The sequence below is a fragment of the Rhinatrema bivittatum genome, chromosome 1 (assembly GCF_901001135.1).
Source record: "Rhinatrema bivittatum chromosome 1, aRhiBiv1.1, whole genome shotgun sequence".
Lineage (NCBI taxonomy): Eukaryota > Metazoa > Chordata > Amphibia > Gymnophiona > Rhinatrematidae > Rhinatrema > Rhinatrema bivittatum.
Genome location: NC_042615.1, coordinates 756,454,675 through 756,473,055, shown reverse-complemented (window position 1 = coordinate 756,473,055; position 18,381 = coordinate 756,454,675). Strand labels below are relative to the sequence as shown.

Sequence of the window (18,381 nt, the reverse complement as noted above, 5' to 3'; positions counted from 1 at the left end):
ACATAACCCACTGTCTGGACTGATCTGTGGTATTACAGGAAAGAAAATTAGCAAGTAAGGAATAATTTTCTTTTCCTGCTCCCCATGGTGTGAAGAACCACAGTCCTGAAGTGTTATAAACAGATAACATGTGTCATTTCCTCTTACCTCAGAGGTGGCAAAGTAAAATTTTGAAATGTTCCTCCAGTACTATCAGGAAGGCCTAACACCTAGCAGCCCTGTGCTTCGATGTAAGCTTTGGCAAGCAGGAACATGGGGGAAGGGGGTGTGTTCATCATGAGTATAATTTCCAGTATATCTGAAGTTGTGCCCATATCTTATAGAACATGTCCCTTAGCTGAGATTTCCAGCTTCCATCGTGTACAACTGATGAACGAAATGTACTGAACTGCTACCCCCCCCCCCCCGTACCATAATCACAACACGGAAGAGTCCTGTTAAAACACGGAGGATTGGTGGGGCAATTGTGTCGATAGTTCCCACAGTACGAAGGATGGGCTCCAAGAAGGGCTACCATTTTGTTGTTGACCTTGTACAAATGGCCAGTTATGTTTAGTTTATGATCAAAGATTTGTGCAAAAAGTTCCATTGTGGACACAAGTGGTAATTCACCACACAGTAGGACCCTTTCTTGTTGATCACTGTCATGAAATCAGTACAGTTTGCCCAACGTGTGGCATTCTCAGGCTGAAAACACTATCCGGTCTGTTTGGTGCACAGGGGTAGGGAATAATGATTAGAGTGGGTGCAAGGTTGGTAGCTCGGTTAAGGATGGAGGATTCATTGAAAGGTACAGGAAGAAACCCAGAGCCATCTGGCTTCAAGTGGTAACTGCCAGCAGTCTGAAAGATTCAGAGATTCCTGCAATGACTTAGTATAAACCAGGTAAGTCTGCACATGTAGTGCTGGGTTTGGCCATGCTGTCGTGGAATGCAGACAAATCAGGAGAGGAAGCAGGATCATGTTGCTGGACAGCCAAGTTTCTAAGTGCAGAGTCAAAAGGCCCAGAGAAACAAGGTCAATGTTCAAGTGCTTCCTGTTCAGCACTGTAGGCTTTCTTACAGTGAGAGATGCACCCATGTAGGGTGTCCTAATTTTACAGCAGAATGTGAGGTTAACTACCTGAAAGGGCCCCCTCCACCTGGGGGCCAGGGAATTCTTTCGCCAAAAAAATCTTCTGAAAAACAAAATCACCTGGTTGCACACTCTCAGTAGGCACAGGGTCCACTGGAGGAAAAGATGCTTGTACTTTCTGCCAGTGTGAAGCCAATACTTTCTGCAAAGTAAACAGATAATGTTTTTGAACTACTGAGAAAATATAAGCAGTGGAAAGTTTTGGAACTGGGCCAATAGCCATTGGCCGACCAGTAACTATTGCAAATGGAGTGAGTCCTGTCTTTGAATGAGGTGAAGCCCTCAAGGCCATTAATGCTAAGGGGAGAGCCCGTACCCAGGTTAATGATGCCATGGCCATTATAATGTACCCAGCTTAATTTTTAACCTGCCATTATTATTGGGCTGATACAGTAAAGTGTGCTTGGCCGAGCGCACTGTTTAACACACGGTTGTACGTGTGTTTTCGATGCACGTCCACTACCCTTGTAAAGGTTTAGCGCATTGAAAATGTGTGTCCAAACCCCCCCCCCCCCAAAAAACTAATAGCACTCATTACATGCAAATGCATGTTGATGAGGCTATTAGTTATGCACCCGGAATACTGAAAAAAAAAATGTGCGGCCAAGTCGCACATTTTATGCTCGTAAATTGTACAGAAAAGCAGAAAATACTGCTTTTCTGTACACCCTCTGACTTAATATCCTAGCGATATTAAGTTGGAGTAACCAAAAATGTTAAAAAAAAATAATTAAAAAAAAATGTGCCGGCCGGTCAGGCTAGAAAACATGCTCAATTTTACCAGCGTCCGTTTTCCTAACCTATAGCTATCAGCAGGTTTGTAAAACCGACGTTCGTAAAATTGAGTGTTGGTTTCCTGAACCAGCTGACAGACTCCTCCTGTGTTTCTGCTAATAAGGAGGTGCTAGGGACGCACTATTGTCCTTAGTGCCTCCTTTTTAAATATAGGATCGCATGCCCAGCAAAGGTGGCTGGGTGCGTTGGGAGAGCGGGCACTCAACACAGAGTGCCCATTCTCCAACGCTTCTTATTGTATCGGCCTGTATATTTACTAAATGTGTTCCCTGATCACTGTCAATTGACTCTGGAATCCCATACCTCGGGATAAATTATCTTGGTAAAACCATAGCTACAGAGATTGTATCTGCCTCCCCCCACCCTAAGAAACAGCAAGCCATTCTTAATGCACATTTATAATTTTGACACAAGGGTAACTCAATGAAATCAATTTGGATCTGTAAGAAGGGGCCCTGGGGCACTTCAAATGTGCAGGTTTGATACCCAAACCTTTATATGCTTTGTACAAATTGCATTGCATGCATTGAGAACATATAAGATCATAAGAAATTGCCATGCTGGGTCAGACCAAGGGTCCATCAAGCCCAGCATCCTGTTTCCAACAGAGGCCAAACCAGGCCACAAGAACCTGGCAATTACCCAAACATTAAGAAGATCCCATGCTACTGATGCAATTAATAGCAGTGGCTATTCCCTAAGTAAACTTGATTAACAGCAGTTAACGGACTTCTCCTCCAAGAACTCATCCAAACCTTTTTTGAACCCAGCTACACTAACTGCACTAACCACATCCTCTGGCAACAAATTCCAGAGCTTTATTGTGCATTGAGTGAAAAAGAATTTTCTCCGATTAGTCTTAAATGTGCTACTTGCTAACTTCATGGAGTGCCCCCTACTCCTTCTGTTATTTGAAAGTGTAAATAACCGATTCACATCTACTCGTTCAAGACCTCTCATGATCTTAAAGACCTCTATCATATCCCCCCTCAGCCGTCTTCTCCAAGCTGAACAGCCCTAATCTATTCAGCCTTTCCTCATAGGGGAGCTGTTCCATTCCCTTTATCATTTTGGTTTCCCTTCTCTTTTAAGATGCGACAACCAGAATTGTACACAGTATTGAAGTTGCGGTCTCTAGGGATGTGAATCGTTTATCTGACGATTGAAAATATTGGATGATATCGTCAGATATGGGGGGGGGGGTCCCCAATAGCAATAGGAAACCCCACGATTAATTTCGTGGGTTCTCATCATTATGGGGGGTGGGGCGGGAAGAAAGGACACTTACAAAAACACAGCCCGACCCTTTAAAATTAGTTCTTTAGTATCCCCCCACCCTCCGGACCCCTCCAACCTCCCCCCCCCAAAAAAATTTTTTTAAGTACCTGGTGGTCCAGTGGGGGTCCTGGGAACGTTCTTCCACTCTCGGGCCGTCAGCTGCCAGTAAACAAAATGGCGCCGATGGCCCTTTGCCCTTAGCATGTGACAGGGTATCCGTGCCAATGGCCGGCCCCTGTCACATTTTAAAAATGGCACGGGCCATCCAGTGCTCCTACCATGTGACAGGGGCCGGCCAAAGGCACGCATACCCTGTCACATGCTAAGGGCAAAGGGCCATCGGCACCACTCTCCTGGATGCTTGATTCAGTAAGGAAAAATATGTAAATGAGGGCCTGTGGTAAAAGGAGGCACTAGGGACACTAGCGCGTCCCTAGCGCCTCCTTTTTGACAGAAGCGGTGGCTGTCAGCGGGTTTGACAGCCGACGCTCAATTTTACCAGCGTCAAACCCGTGGCTGACAGCCACGGGTTTGGAAAACGGACGCCGGCTAAATTGAGCGTCCGTCTTCCAACTTGTGGGCCATGTGCAGATTTTAAATTTTTTTTATTTTTTATACTTTTGGGGCCTCCGATTTAATATCGCTGTGATATTAAGTCAGAGGGTGTACAGAAAAGCAGTTTTTTCTGCTTTTCTGTACACTTTCCCAGTGCCGGCCGAAATTTCTGAAAGTAAAATGTGTGGCTTTGCTGCACATTTTGCTTTCTGTATAGCTCAGGCATGACTAATAGGCCCATCAACATGCATTTGCATGTTGTGGGCGCTATTAGTTTTGGGGGGGGTTGGCCGCACGTTTTCGACGTGCTAGTAAAAATAGTGCGTCGAAAACGCGCGGCCAAGCGCGGGCTAACTGTGCGCTCCGCTGGAGTGCACTTTACTGTATCGGCCCGAAGGGAAGTAATGAAACATTTGTCCATCCTTATCTTGCTCCAGACAACTCACGCCTGTTTCTGGGACCTCATAGTGCAGTAGTTTAAACCAAAAATTAATTTCACTTTGAAATTCTTTATTGTAAAGGATCTGAAGCATTTTAATTATTTCACGGGACGTGCATTCCCGTACAGGGGATTGCTTGTTAAAAAAAAAAAAAAAAAAAAAAGGAGAAAGAAGAAGATTTACGCACTTCTTCTCCTTTAGTGATGCCTTATAGTCCTTCCCTCAGTTGAGTTCTCCTGAGGTGATATCTGGCGATTGCTGCCTCAGTTGAGTGCCTTGGTCCAGTAGCCAGTATTCCGGCGTGGGCTTAGTTGCCAGGAGAGATCAGCTGAAAGGCTAGCAGGGGCAGGAAAGCGAGCGCGGTGATGAAGGCAGAATCTTACTTGACTGGGACGGGCTGAGTTCAGATAAGGATTACAAGAAAAAAAAAAAAAGGAGGAGGAGGAAATAGAAAGAATGTTAGGGATTTCTCTTATCCTCTCTTCTATTCTGGACTCTGAGCCTCGGTGGGCCGATCCAACATTTGAGTCCGCCTCCATGGGGAGGTGGGGAGTCGCGGCAGTTTTGGCGAGTTGAGCGATCTTTTGGGCTAGGCCCTGCTCTCAGGCTTTTCTGAGTTGTGCGTGGTAGGCTGCATGGCATTCGCACACTTTTTTACTGGCAGGTCTGCCGCAAAATAGTGCCTGACATCAGTTCGCGCCTGGGAGTCCGTCTGGAATGCGTGGCTGGGCATAAATGTTTTGAGTGTCCATGGTATGCACTTATATATGTAAAGATCCCATGCTTGGGCATCCTATGCTTGGGTGTCCTAAAATTTTGGATGTCCTATATGGGTTCACCTTGTACAGACGCACAGTTAGATGCACAATTCAGTCGCTTGTTGTGTTACTAGTGATTGTTTTATCCATGGTGCTGATAGTAAAGAAGCCCAAGCACCTTGCAATTTACACTGCTGCCATACATACTGCTGTAATATATGCAATTTACCCTGCTGCATTACAGCCTAGGGTCCCCTCTAATCTTTGTCAGCGCTGTTGAGAGGCTCAGGGAGAGTTTTCTCCTGCTGGTTTTTGCTGAGCCTGGCCTTTCCCAGCAGGATGTGGGAATGGGTCCAGAAGGGGATCTGTTGGAAGTTTTGCATGGTTTTGAGGCCCCCCTGACTAAATGTCAGCAGGGGAGGACAACTCAGTGGACGCCAGTCCGACGCCCCCTGGGTTTGGTATGGATCCTTCTGCCCCTTTCTTGGGTGGAATGTTTTCAAGGGCGGCAGACCTTTCTATGGGCACGTTTGGCAGAACTGGCCAAACCTAAAAAAAACCAAAAGAAACTTTAGGTTGCAGGTTGCAGAATCCCGCAAGTCTGGTGCCACGGGTAAGCGCTGGAGTACGCCTCGGCCTGCTGTGGGTCACTCTGGTGGGAATCTAGGTGGCACAGATGATGAATGTGATGTCTACAAGGCGTTTCTGTATTAGATAAGTTGCCGGCTCTTCTCACCCTGACACTGAAGATGTTGGGCGTGCCGGGTGTTGATTCCATGTCTGAGCCAAAGAAGTTACTTTGACATTATGGATGCTATTCAAGGACTGATGATCTTGAATGGGACGCGGCGGAAGCTAATTTTAAAGGGGATCAAGCCTTGATAGGGCTATACCCCCTGGATCCAGCAACGAGAAAGAGAGCAGTTGCACTTTTTAAAAAGGAATGCGCTGGCATATTTCATCACCAAGCGGACGATCATTCCTGGGGAAGAGGGAGCTGCTTTGAAGGATGCGCTGAATAGGAGAATTTAGGCTATCCTTGAGCAGGCCTTGAGCTGGAGGCAATTAATTTGCAGATAGCCTCTTGCTGCTCCCTGGTGGCTCACACTTGTCTGATATGATCTCGGGAGGATGATGAGTCTGGTTTGAATACCAGGACAGTGATGGAACCAGCCGCTGCCTTTTTGGTGGATGCAGCTGGACCTTGTTCGTACCTCTGCCAGAGGAATGGCTTCGGTGATAGCAGCCAGGCAGCAGCTGTGGCTGAGCTGTTCAGCCAATAAAATTTCAAAATTTTATTTTACAGAATTGCCCCTTAAAGAATCACTCTTATTTGGGAGTGAGTTAAAAAAACAAAACAACAGCAGCAAACAAAGATGACCAATAAGTGAGTCCAGGTTCCTCGGGGTGGCTTCTCAGAGGGCTTGGCCCCTGAGTAGGGCTCAGTCCTTTCGGTCCCGGCAGCCCAGATGGGGTGCAGGCTCAGGTGGAGGTGAGTGACCCATCTCACAGAGCAGGCGATAAGGGGTAACTATCCATTTTTAATCGGAAGTGGATCAAGACCAGTGGGTTCTGGAGTGATAAGGGAAGGCTATGCTCTGGAGTTTTCTCTGTGTCCATAGGGATGTCTTCATGGCATATCTCTGCATCTCTCTGCAGAAGAGGCAGGCAGTGGAGTTTATGTTGTCAAGGCTCCTGAACTGTGATTCCACTGCCCAAGTGTCAAGAACATATGGGCCGTTGTTCTATTTATTTCATTATACTCGAGAAGGAAGTTTCCTCTCACTTCATCCTGGACCAAAAAGGGGTCAGTCATCATTGACAAGTGACCCAATTCCATATGGAAACCTTAAGCTCAGTGATAATGGCAATACAGTCAGGGGATTTCTTTCATCTCTGGATCTGTCAGAGGCAATCTACATATTCCTATTGGCTGGAGCAGCAGCAGTTTTCCGCAGTTTGCCATTTTGGGGTAGCATTATTAGTTTTGAGTGCTACCTTCCGGTCTAGCCACCACACCCAGAACCTTTGCCAAAGTCACGGTGGTGATAGCGACAGGGTTGAGAAAGGATGGCATTCTGGTTCACCCATACCTAGCTTGGTTAATTTGGGCCAAGAGCCTGGAAGAGAGTCTTCAGGCTTCGCGTAAAGGGATCTCCTGGCCAAGAGCAGTTTACAGCCATCCCAGACTTTGAACTATATTGGTGTTGGAACAGACTGGGAGGGAACTGGGGAAGCCCTTCTCTCGTCGCCGGACATGGGCTTTTAAAATTTCCCTCCTGCGGGCGGAGGAGGCCATCCACCCGCACATGCGTGAGTGGACATTAAAATCCACATGTGCGTGCAGATATCATAGCTTTATAAAATAGCCGCATTCATGTGCGCGTGCTGGGAACCACGCACATATGGACGAGTGCACGCAGGTCTTAAAATCGACTCCATTGTGTATTTGGCTTTTCAGAAGGATTTTGACATGAGAGAGACTCCTCAGGAAAGTAAAAAGACATGGGACAGGAGATAGTGTCCTATTGTAGACTGGTAACTGATTAATAGATTGGAAATTTAGGGATGTGAATCGTTTTTCAACGATTAAAATTATCGTCCGATAATGTTTATATCGTCTTAAAATCGTTATAGAACACGATACAATAGAAATTCTAACGATTTATCGTTAAAAATCGTTAAATCGTGTTAGTGCGCACTAACTCGAGTTAGTGCGCACTAACTCCCCGTTAGTGCGCACTAACTCGATTTAGTGCGCACTAACTGAAAATGATACAAATAAACACTTTCCAGGTCACTGAAGGTCAGTTAGGAATGAATATGTGTTCCTATTGGCTGGCTGCCCTCTTATCTATTGATGTTACCAAGGTTACCACTGAGGTGATGGTTGGGGGGATGGGAAATGGAACTGGAAACTAACGAACACCAACAGAAAATGAAACAAAGTGTTCACACTTCCCAGGTCAGTAAAGGTCACTTAGGAATGAATATGTATGTATGTATTCCTATTGGCTGGCTGTGCTCTTATCTATTGATGTTACCAAGGCTAATACTGAGGTAATGGTTGGGGGGATGTGAAATGGAAACAGTTGGAAGCTTGACAAAAAAAGTAATGTAATGATCAGCACTCACGTGACTAGAACTTGTTTGTTTATTATTTTTGTTAGCAGGCACCTGAAATGCTAGTGCATGTTGAATTTGCCAATCACTGTGCATTTTAGAAAGGTGGTCCTGGCTGGAACTGTACACAGTTCAAATATATGTAATTGATTGTTGGTAAGTGTATTTTTTAAGTAGCCACACTGGCACAAGTATGTTTACTTTTCCTCCTACTTAACTCACTAGCTCAGCTTTGTAAGAAGGGCTTCTCTGCTTGTGTGTTGTTTTTGTTTGGTGTGAGGAGAGCAGAAACATCAGATCTTTATTCAATCTACTACAGTCATCTCTTACAGTGCCCTATCCCTATTAATACCAGGAGTGTTGTGATCTTCCTGCACACAGTGCCCTAACCCTGATACCAGTCTGAGACAGCTCCCTCCCTGCATTACTAGTGAGAGGCTGGCTTCACAGACAGGGGGGAGCTGCCTGACCCTCACTCCTGACTTCCCCCATGTCCCAGCTAGTGAATGGTGTGTGGGTGAGGGGGGGGGGGAGGATGGTGAAGTCTGAGACAGCTCCCTCCCTGCATTACTAGTGAGAGGCTGGCTTCACAGACAGGGGGGAGCTGCCTGACCCTCACTCCTGACTTCCCCCATGTCCCAGCTAGTGAATGGTGTGTGGGTGAGGGGGGGGGGGGAGGATGGTGAAGTCTGAGACAGCTCCCTCCCTGCATTACTAGTGAGAGGCTGGCTTCACAGACAGGGGGGAGCTGCCTGACCCTCACTCCTGACTTCCCCCATGTCCCAGCTAGTGAATGGTGTGTGGGTGAGGGGGGGGGGGGGAGGATGGTGAAGTCTGAGACAGCTCCCTCCCTGCATTACTAGTGAGAGGCTGGCTTCACAGACAGGGGGGAGCTGCCTGACCCTCACTCCTGACTTCCCCCATGTCCCAGCTAGTGAATGGTGTGTGGGTGAGGGGGGGGGGGAGGATGGTGAAGTCTGAGACAGCTCCCTCCCTGCATTACTAGTGAGAGGCTGGCTTCACAGACAGGGGGGAGCTGCCTGACCCTCACTCCTGACTTCCCCCATGTCCCAGCTAGTGAATGGTGTGTGGGTGAGGGGGGGAGGATGGTGAAGTCTGAGACAGCTCCCTCCCTGCATTACTAGTGAGAGGCTGGCTTCACAGACAGGGGGGGAGCTGCCTGACCCTCACTCCTCCGGGGTATTGTGATCTTCCTGCACACAGTGCCCTATCCCTGATACCAGGGGTGTTGTGATCTTCCTGCATGCAGTGCCCTATCCCTATTAATACCAGGAGTGTTGTGATCTTCCTGCATGCAGTGCCCTATCCCTATTAATACCAGGAGTGTTGTGATCTTCCTGCATGCAGTGCCCTATCCCTGATACCGGGATGTGTGCAAGAAGATCACAACACCCCCGGTATCAGGAATAGGGCACTGTGTGCAGGAAGATCACAACACCCCCAGTATCAGGAATAGGGCACTGTGTGCAGGAAGATCACAACACCCCTGGTATTAGGGATAGGGCACTGTGTGCAGGAAGATCACAACACTCCTGGTATTAATAGGGATAGGGCACTGTGTGCAGGAAGATCACAATACCCCTGGTATCAGGGTTAGGGCACAAGTTCTAGTCACATTGACTGATCACATTACTTGTTTTGTCAAGCTACCAACTGTTTCCATTTCCCATCCCCCATATACTGTCAGTAGGAAGCTTGGTAACATGAATAAATAAGAGGGCAGCCAATAGGAATACATATTCATTCCTAAACTGACCTTAACTGACCTGAAAAGTGTCAAATTGTATCATTTTCAGTTAGTGCGCACTAACTCCCAGTTAGTGCGCACTAACTCGAGTTAGTGCGCACTAATCGGAAAAAACGATTTTTAACGATTTTTTAACTAAAAAATCGTGCCTAAGACGATTTTCTTGCCCTGCCACACGATTTCTATCGTTAAGACGATATGGAAAATGATTCACATCCCGAAATAGAGGATAGAACTAAATGGTCAGTTTTTCAAATAGAGAAAGGCGTGCCACAGGAATCGGTGCTGAGACGTGTCTTGTTTAACATTCATAAATGATCTGAAAGAGGAAGTGATGTCATTTGATAGCAATGGCTGTTTAACTGTGCTGCTATGCATGCCTTTGTGAGGTAAGTGGTTATATTTGTTTGTCTAATTTGAGCAACTGAGCATAGTGAAACATAGAGATTCGCAGGAAGATGGTTGACATAAAAGAATTTTCCTTCATCGGTGCCGTGGCTCAGTCTAAAGAGGCCAGTAGTGAAGGGCCTGGAGAACATGCAGTAGAAAAAGCCACAGATGAATGCATGACTGAGACCACGAGCAGTCAGAAGGGGCCAATGAAAGCAAAGTTTATGACTTGTTTCCAGGACTTAAAAAGTGATATTGCCGCTGTAAAGGCAGAAATACAAACGTTGGTGGGAGAAATACGCCGGGAAATTGAGGAGAAAGGGCAAAGAATGTCCAACCTGGAACAAAGAACTGACGAGCAGGCTGATGATATGATGCGGCAAGTAAAGAAATTGCAACAGCTCAAGAAAATGAACAAGGAGATTACTGATAAAACGGAGGATCTGGAAAATCGATCCTGTTGAAATAATATATGGGTCAGAGGGGTACTGAAAGAAGAAGGAGACTAATTATGCCCGGATTATAAAAGACATTTGCGAGGTTATTTTACCTCTGCGTCCCTTGGATCTGAGCAGATTGAAGTGAAGGTGGAGTACGTACATCAAGCCTTGAGAAGGGCAATTCACAACAAGCCCAGAGACATTTTAGTCTGCATGATTTTTCATTCAAGGATATGATAGTGCAAAAAGCATGAGGCATGAGTTCTATCATATGGAAGGAGGCCCGACTTCAGATATTTAATGATGTCTCTGCTATCACACTTCAGCAACATAAAGCTATGAAACCAATCACTGACACTCTAAGAGGCTGATGCAATACAGTGCACTCAGCCGAGCGCACTTATAACTCGCAATTGGACGTGGGTTATATAGGCACTAACTAACCCCCAAATGCATGTGATACATTACAGGAAGACCTTGCAAGCCTGGAAGATTGGGCATCCAAATGGCAGATGAAATTTAATGTGGACAAGTGCAAGATGTTGCATATAGGGAAAAATAACCCTTGCTATAGTTACACAACGTTAGGTTACATATTAGGAGCTACCACCCAGGAAAAAGATCTAGGCATCATAGTGGATAATACTTTAAAATTGTCGGCTCAGTGTGCTGCAGCAGGCAAAAAAGCAAACAGAATGTTAGGAATTATTAGGAAAGGAATGGTTAATAAAACGGAAAATGTCATAATGCCTCTATATTGCTCCATGGTGAGACCACACCTTGAATACTGTGTACAATTCTGGTCGCCGCATCTAAAAAAAGATATATTTGCGATGGAGAAAGTACAGAGAAGGGCAACCAAAATGATAAAGGGGATGGAACATCTCCCCTATGAGGAAAGGCTGAAGAGGTTAGGGCTGTTCATTTGGAGAAGAGATGGCTGAAGGGGGATTATGATAGAGGTCTTTAAGATAATGAGAGGTCTTGAACGAGTAGATGTGAATCGGTTATTTACACTTTCGAATAATAGAAGGACTAGGGGGCATTCCATGAAGTTAGCAAGTAGCACATTTAAGACTAATCGGAGAAAATTCTTTTTCACACAACGCACAATAAAGCTCTGGAATTTTGCCAGAGGATATGGTTAGTGCAGTTAGTGTAGCTGTGTTCAAAAGAGGTTTGGATAAGTTCTTGGAGAAGTCCATTAACGGCTATAAATCAAATTTACTTAGGGAATAGCCACTGCTATTAATTGCATCAAGTAGCATGGGATCTTCTTAGTGTTTGGGTAATTGCCAGGTTCTTGTGGCCTGTTTTGGCCTCTGTTGGAAACAGGATGCTGGGCTTGATGGAACCTGGTCTGACCCAGCATGGCAATTTCTTATGTTCTTATTCTGCATTGTATACATATTCTATTTCATAATCATATTCTATTTCATAATCATAAATATTCTAGAAAATTACATTAGCTACTATATAATCTGTTACATATTCATGGGTTTTCTAAGTTGACCTAACAGAGATTAAAGGTTCTGGTCCTTCTAACAATGTACTTCACATCATTCATTACTTAATGCTCTCTCTATTTACAGTGTTTTGTCTTTTACTTTAAATTGTATGCTTTTCTTTATGTTAAACGTATGCACTTCTAAAGAGCCATGTTTTCAGTTCACGCTTGAAGTCCTTTCTATCAGTTATCAGATGTATTGACTCTGGAAGTGAGTTCCATAACATGGGGCCTTCTATGGAGAACATTCGGTCTCTTATTTGCGTTAGGTGTGTGGTCCAAGTGGATGATACCTTTAACAGTCCTTTGTTTTGTGATCTTAGGTCTCTCTGTGGTATGTAGTATTGAATTGATACTCCTAATAAACATGGATTAATATTGTTGATGATATTGAATATTAGGGATAGAATTTTATAGTGAATTCTGGCTTGTACAGGAAGCCAGTGCAGGGCTATCAGCGAGGGGGTGATGTGGTCAAATTTCCTTGTTCCTAGCAAGAGTCTTGCAGAAGCATTTTGAAGAAGCTGTAGTGGTTTCAGTAGGCCTAGTAATAGAGAGTTGCAGTGGTCTAAGTTTGAAAATATAAGGGTTGTAAGACAATGCAGAAGTCTTGTATTGTTAACAAGGGTTTTAGTCAATGCAATATTTTCAACTTGGAGTACCATGTTTCAATTAATTTGTTAATATGCTTTTTCATCATGAAGTTCTCGTCGATCTGAATTCCGAGGTCTCGTACTTGATCTGAGGGAGTAATATTAGATGTGAGTTTATCCATTGGTCTCCACCTTGCCTTGTCCAACACAACCGAAGATCAATGGATTTCTCAGCTGGAGAACCAGAATTTTAGAAAGGAGAAGCCCCATCGCTGTTGCGGCTGAAGGAGAGCTTGAACAGCATGGGGAGGATGTTTCTCTCAGCCCTCCTGAACAATTGCCACAGTGGGAGCGGGTTGCTACTGCGACAGAGAGCTTGTTGCTGAGACAGGAAGCACCTCAGAGAGAGCCCATGCTTGTTCTGCAGCTTTTGTTGTTTATTATCAACTACCATCAGATTGATGGATTCATCGGAGGCAAAGGAAGTGGGGAAGCTGATCACCAGGTGAGAGTATCTTGATGTTGCTAGTTAATATCAGCCCTATGCGATCAGTAGATGCTGGCAGGCCCCCTTTGCTTAGATTGCCTATAGTCACATTGGATGCTACATGGTCAGCCTTGGAAAGGGACTTCTCTTTGAATGCTGCTTCTGTAGATATTAATTCCCTTGCACAGAAAGTGAAGTAATCTGCACATAATCAAGATTTCTGCAGTTTGAAAGGAGAATCAATGTAGTGGAAGATGAAATTAAGGGGTTGAAATCTGTGAATATGGCCTTGATTCAGAATAAAGAACTATTGCATCAGAATTTGGAACAGATGGAAAACTTTGCAAGGTATTTAAATCTACACCTGTTAAATTTTCCAAAGGTATTGGGTATGTTGCTATGAGATATGTATTTTTGTAAAAGGTTCATGTGGCCAATTCAGAGAAGTCAATATTACATCCAGAGAAAAAAGTAATAATAAACACAAAATCTGACCACAGGAATAAGCAATAAGCTAAACATGACCAAAGTTGGTTGTTTACATTTATAATAATCCCCACATTCACACCACAACCATATACATCAAAATACAAAATAACTATATAAACAGATCGAATCAGACATTTTTTATTTTAGTTAAAAACTGAAAATGAGCTTTTGAAAACGCAAGAATTGATTATGACATAACTCAGAGTGCCTCAATAATTCCAGCAAGCAAATTGTTGCATTTTCCACTTCCGCCTTCTAAATGTAGTTAGATCCTCCCCTTTCCAATAGAAAAGAATAACATTTTTGGCAATTAGAATAGAAATACTAATAATTTTTTTTCTCAGAAGGTAACATCAGAGCAGGAGAAAAAAGGATCAAATATAAAAAGCTAGTGACAGAGGGTTCCCTTTAAATAATTACATTTGGAATACAAATTAGAATCCCAAAGTTTCAATTTAGCTCCCATCTCCCTGGTAAAATAAATCATATGACTAATTTTTTACTGTATCTCTCTCATATTGGCAGAGGATAAATAGTGATAGGCAGCACTAAATGCTTTAGAAATATTCCCAAATCCATGCTCCACTGACCAGATAGCTTCCTTAAGTGAGAGATACCCAATTTGAATTTCTGTGTTTTCTACCAAGCAACAATTCTATTATACTTAGAGATGTATGTGACTGTCCCCTATTTATCCATTCCACCCCACTCATGATTTTATAGACCTCTGTCATATCTCATCTCAGTCGCCTCTTCTCCAGGCTGAAGAACCCTAACCTGCCTTTTAAGGCAGTTGTTCCATCTCTTTTATCATTTTGATTGCCCTTCTCTGCACCTTTTTGAGTTCAGCTATATCTTTTTTGATATGGGGTGAACAGAATTGTACAGAATACTCAAGGTGCAGTCTCACCATGGATCAATATGTTTTATTTTCCATTTATTTCCTAATACCTAACATTCTATTTGCTTTTTCTGACCACTGCCGCACACTGAATAAGGATTTCAAAGTATTGTCCATTGTGACTCCAAGATCCTTTTCCTGAATGGTGATGGCTAATATGGAATCCAGCATCATATGATCATAGTTTGGATTCCCCCTACCATTAGTCAATAGTGACACCTAGTGGGTAGACTCAGGATCCATGTTACTACATTCTGGAAGGAGTCATCAACTGTGGCACCCCTTCTCCCTGGCTAAGGATTGTTGCTGCACTGCCTGGGCTCAGCAAAGGATATAAAAATAGAGGATAAAACCTTATGTATTTGCAAAAGGATCATGGTGCCATAGTCCAACAAAGTCAATTCCAATTGAACCGGAAGCCCATAGGACCAGGAAGAAACTATGCCAGGCCAAAATAATAAAACAGCTTCAGAACCATTCCATGCCCTGATGAGCTTGATGTCAAACCTACTTATTTATTTAACATTAATACATTTTAATATTCAGATTTAAACATTTTAATTTGTACTTGAAATTACACATCATAAACACTTTTTTGTTATTGTTCTCTCTTAATTAAACATGGACTGTAATGTTTACTCTAAACAGTTGACAATGTGATGCATATGCTGTCTGATGTGTTTCCACTGGTTCTGTGCTCATCTATACATATTCTTCTTTTATATTCCAAGGTTACTCTATTTTTTTTCTCTGCTGATAACGTGTGCTAATTAGTGCCACTTGTGATGGTTTTAGCAGTGTGGCTTCCTGTGCATTAGGAACTGGACCAAGATTACCTATTCAGGTTACATACAGCACTGGATGGCTTTTAGATGGTAATGATTCGGCTAGAACTGACCAGGCAACTTTGAGATGAAAGGCTCTGAATTTCTGCGCTAATTCATCAATCAAGCCAGTCCACTCCAAACATTTTCTGGGTGTGTTGGATGTTCCAGGTAGCACCAGATCCAAACAAGCCAACTCACAGGAGCATTTCATGATGTCACTAATTTAAATCTCTCTTTTACAATGCAAAGCAATATTAAACCTCTTCCATATGCATTCAGCTCTGTGTGGTGTGAGAACTTCGCTCTGATGGGCTTTAGTGAGCTGCCGCTCTTCTGTCCATATGACTTGTTAGTGCTGCTTGGAATACTGCCATGGCAAAATCCACGTCTTCGATGGTGATGCACATTGGAGGCTTGATGCGAAATACCTGAGCAGGAGAAAAGCATAAGAGAATGGGTTTAAACACAAAGGAGACCAATAGTCTTTATTATTGGGAGATGGGCAGAATTTGTTTGGAGTAATCTGCATCCCTACTCCTGGCTTCCTTCATACTTAGATCCAAGCCAAGGCTGTGCAAGCTCTAATTTAAGGCATTTTGCAAACACAGACAGTTCCTATAGTCTTTGATCCAAGAGTAGAACAAAAGAATCTTTTCATGGCAAAACATATTGCTGCTATTTATGTAGTGCCATTAGTGTACAAAGCATGGCATAAGATAAAGTCAACAAAAGGAAAAATGAATTACACAATATAAACTGTTTTTAGGCTGCAATAAAGGCAATTGCTGGTGATGACCTTTAAAAGGTCTAAAAAGGGGCCTGTTGTATTCAATGGATTTTTCTCATTCTATGTTTATGGGAAATCAGGCTCCTAGTCATTTCTAGTTACTGAGAGTTAAACTCAATTAGGTCAGTCTTTAGCCTGAGAGTCCACCGTAATTTAATGGCGCTGTAAAGCAAGCAGAATTGAGTGTGAGTTTTCCCAAGCCTCCCGCATCTTTTGTGCAAAGGAGGAGCAGGACAGAAAAAAAGTCAGATCTGAAAACAGTGTTACACTGTGCTGCTGTCTCCACAGTGGCGCCCCTGCCCCCTTCCTCTTCCAGCCCTGGCCGCATGCTTTTCCTGTATTTTGCGTGGGGCACATAAACTGCCCAGAGAGCTGTGCAGATTCTTTTGTTATCCTCTGATTTGTTGTTGCTATCTGAGAGGCAAAGGGATGTAGGGAGAGTGGGGGGTGGAGAGGAGCAGAGATGGGGGTGGCAGAATGCTGAGGGGGGAGATGAGGGTCACATAGGGGGAAGGTTAGAGCAGGGAGGCGTCATGCTGGGAGAGGTGAGATATATGGAGAAGGAAAAGGCAGAATGGAAAGGAAAACCAGGAAACTTAGGAGAAGACCAAGAACATACAATAATGGGGGGGAAAACCTGCAGGTAAAATGGTAGAAAAAATATATTTGCAATTTAAATGGTGACATATGAAACTTTAAAATGTTTCTATAGTTTGCTTTCTGTTATTTATAACTGTATTTGTCAGAAATGGCAAATGTTATGGCTCTACTGTTGCGCTAATGGAATGGAGCGCAGGGGGCGCTCCAGCGCAGGACGTAAACTGTGTGCCCTTGCAGCAAGACGGTCCAAGTCTGGAGACTGGGAAACCAGGGACCTCCACCGGACCTGCACGCCTCCGGGAGGCCACCAACGCAATGGTGGTCTCTGAATGGTCCTGGTCCTCCGACCGTTCCCAGCCCTTTCGGACCTGCTGCAGGGAGCAGCAGAGGTGGCAGGCCTTCCAAGAGGCAGATGTGACGGAGGACTTGGAACGAATGCTGATGCTGACAGGATTCAGACATTGAAGGACGAGACGAGAGCTCAGACGTGGACGACGGTCAGACGTGGATGAAGACATGAACTCTGGCAAGGCAAGGCAAGGCAAGGCAACTAAAATCATCAATAAAACTCAGGATGGAGAAGACTCTGGATAGAGCGCTAACACCCAAGGCCGTGGAGGAGGCTGCAGTGGCCAGAAAGACCCGCAGGCTATCCACTGGAGCGCTGCCCGCTGGGGGCTAGGCATAGCCAGAGTCCAGAGCATTGGAGAACTATACAGACACAAGAAGATCCTTGGCTCTGACGATGGAGAAGACCCACCCCAGCCGGGGTGGTCACGGATCACTGGGCCGCAGCACGCCCTACCAACCCAGCCGGGCTGGTCGCGGACCACGCTGGGAGGGATCCGATGAAGCCTTGGACATCTGGACAAGACAGACATCAGAAGAAGATTAGGCCGAAGAACATCAGGAGTGGAAGACATCAAGGCTAGGACAAACATCAGGACGGGAAGACTTCAGGGCTGGAATAGATGACAAGACAAGGAACATCCAAGGAAGAGACCGGAAACAAGATGACGAAGGATCCAACAAAGAACACAGGAATGCCCAGAGGAACGGAGCATGCAGGAAGTCCAAGCAGACCAGCTCCTTGGAGAACAGTTCCAGGGAGGAACTTGCTCTTTGTGAAGGCAAGGCATGACTGAAGGTTGAGCCCTTAAGTAGGGCTGAAGCAGGAACACCCAAGTGATGTCATCCGGGTGGAGCCAGAGGGACCAATCCCTACTGGCCCTTTAAGACTGGAGGAGAGGCGCGGCCCCGCGCCTAAGGAAGGCAGAAGAAAAGACTGCAGGACCATGGAGAGTGGCGTCCCTGCCGCTGAAGCAGGACTGGAGCAGGAACTAGCCCTCTGAGCAGGCCTCAAGGTGGAAGGTGACATCCTGCCGCTGAAGCTGGCCCACAGGCGGCTCCACGCTGTAGGAGAAGCCGGGGATGAGGCCCTCTTTCTCTCGGGAGCCCAAGGTAGGATTAGTGGCCTCCTGGCGCACCTGGAAACAGCAGCACGGCTCC

The 18,381-nt window shown here is 44.9% G+C and overlaps 1 protein-coding gene across 3 annotated transcripts in view; it reads right to left on the bottom strand.

The window, feature by feature from the left end:
• Positions 1–14,609: 14,609 nt before the first annotated feature.
• Positions 14,610–18,381, bottom strand: part of AGXT2 (alanine--glyoxylate aminotransferase 2) — a 145,236-nt gene continuing 141,464 nt past the window's right edge. For all 3 annotated transcript variants that reach the window (XM_029578964.1, XM_029578973.1, XM_029578982.1), the window contains one exon: positions 14,610–15,913. In XM_029578964.1, the coding sequence (XP_029434824.1) occupies positions 15,800–15,913 (114 nt within the window). In that variant the 3' untranslated portion in view covers positions 14,610–15,799. The remainder of the gene's footprint in view (positions 15,914–18,381) is intronic.